This window comes from Myzus persicae, unplaced genomic scaffold (assembly GCF_001856785.1).
Source record: "Myzus persicae strain clone G006 unplaced genomic scaffold, MPER_G0061.0, whole genome shotgun sequence".
Lineage (NCBI taxonomy): Eukaryota > Metazoa > Arthropoda > Insecta > Hemiptera > Aphididae > Myzus > Myzus persicae.
This window is the reverse complement of record NW_019103667.1, coordinates 1-1227: the sequence shown is the minus strand read 5'-3', so window position 1 is coordinate 1227 and position 1227 is coordinate 1. Positions and strand designations below refer to the sequence as shown.

General features: G+C 28.0%; 1 protein-coding gene across 1 annotated transcript; it reads left to right on the top strand.

Annotated features, from left to right (window-relative positions):
• Window positions 1-119: 119 nt before the first annotated feature.
• Window positions 120-994, top strand: LOC111035007 (KRR1 small subunit processome component homolog). Its single transcript, XM_022316478.1, has 2 exons — window positions 120-736; window positions 820-994. The coding sequence occupies exon 1, from the start codon at window positions 174-176 to the stop codon at window positions 519-521; it is 348 nt and encodes a 115-aa protein (XP_022172170.1). The 5' UTR covers window positions 120-173; the 3' UTR covers window positions 522-736; window positions 820-994.
• The last annotated feature ends 233 nt before the right edge of the window (window positions 995-1227 follow it).

Below are 1227 nucleotides of genomic sequence, written 5' to 3'. Positions count from 1 at the left end.
TTTATTTTTATTTAATTCATCAATTGTTCTTATTGTTCTATTTTATTGTAACAGATTGAATAAAAATCCTTTAATAACAAAAAAAAAAAATTAACTATCAGGATGAGTGTGGAATAATTGTTTTATTGTTTGGTATTTTTGTATTTCAGGTACGCCGCATTGTGACGGATACTATGAAAAATGTTCATCCCATTTACAATATAAAAGCTTTGATGATTAAACGTGAACTAGAACGAAATCCTAAGTTAAAAAATGAAAATTGGGATAGGTTTTTGCCTAACTTCAAACCCAAGAATGTGCCTAAAAAGAAATCCACAAAGAAACCAAAGAAACCATACACTCCATTCCCACCGCCTCCTGCAGAGAGCAAGATAGACAAACTATTAGAATCAGGTGAATACTTCCTCAAAGAAGATGAGAAACAAAAGAGGAAAAAGAAAGTCAAAGAAGATAAGCAGAAGGAAGCTAAAATCAAAAGGGAAGCAAGACGTAATATGGCATTTATTCCTCCTGTTGAATAAAAACTGAAAACAAATGTAAATGTATATAAGTGAGAATATGATGATTTTTAATTTTATTAAATATTATTTTTTATTAATTAAAAGTTGAGTACTGTGATAATTTCATATATTTTAACCTAACCTATAGTTAGTTAGTAACTGCCATGCCTCTAATTTTGCTCCAGATCTATATGATATTTTAAATATATTGGAAGATGTCTCATGTTTGATAATAGGTAGATACATACACTAGTATTAAAACTAACAAATCTAAATGTTAACTGCTGAGTGTAATTTTGCTATGTTACACACTTTTCAGAAAATTTACAGATGTCTTCAAGTATAAAATATATTACTTGAAATAAAACAATATTTAAACAAAGCTTCTTTTTCGAAGTACGGACAGAGGTAGATTCTGCTTGAATAGCTATAATACATAACCAGAATTAAGTAATATACTTATATTATTTTAGTTAAATGTTGATATAATATTTTTTTTTTAATGTAGGTTTAAATAATAAGTATAGTTGGAGAATAATGAAAAAATTACCTAGTAGAATTGTATTCAAATTAATAAGTCGAATCGCGGAAAAAATGCCCACGGAAAAAAAACCCACCGAAAAAAAGCCCATGGAAAAAAACCCATAGAAAAGAAATCACCAAGGAAAAAAAGCCCATGGAAAAAAACCCACAGAAAAAAAGCCCTCCTAAAAAATTTTAATTAAAA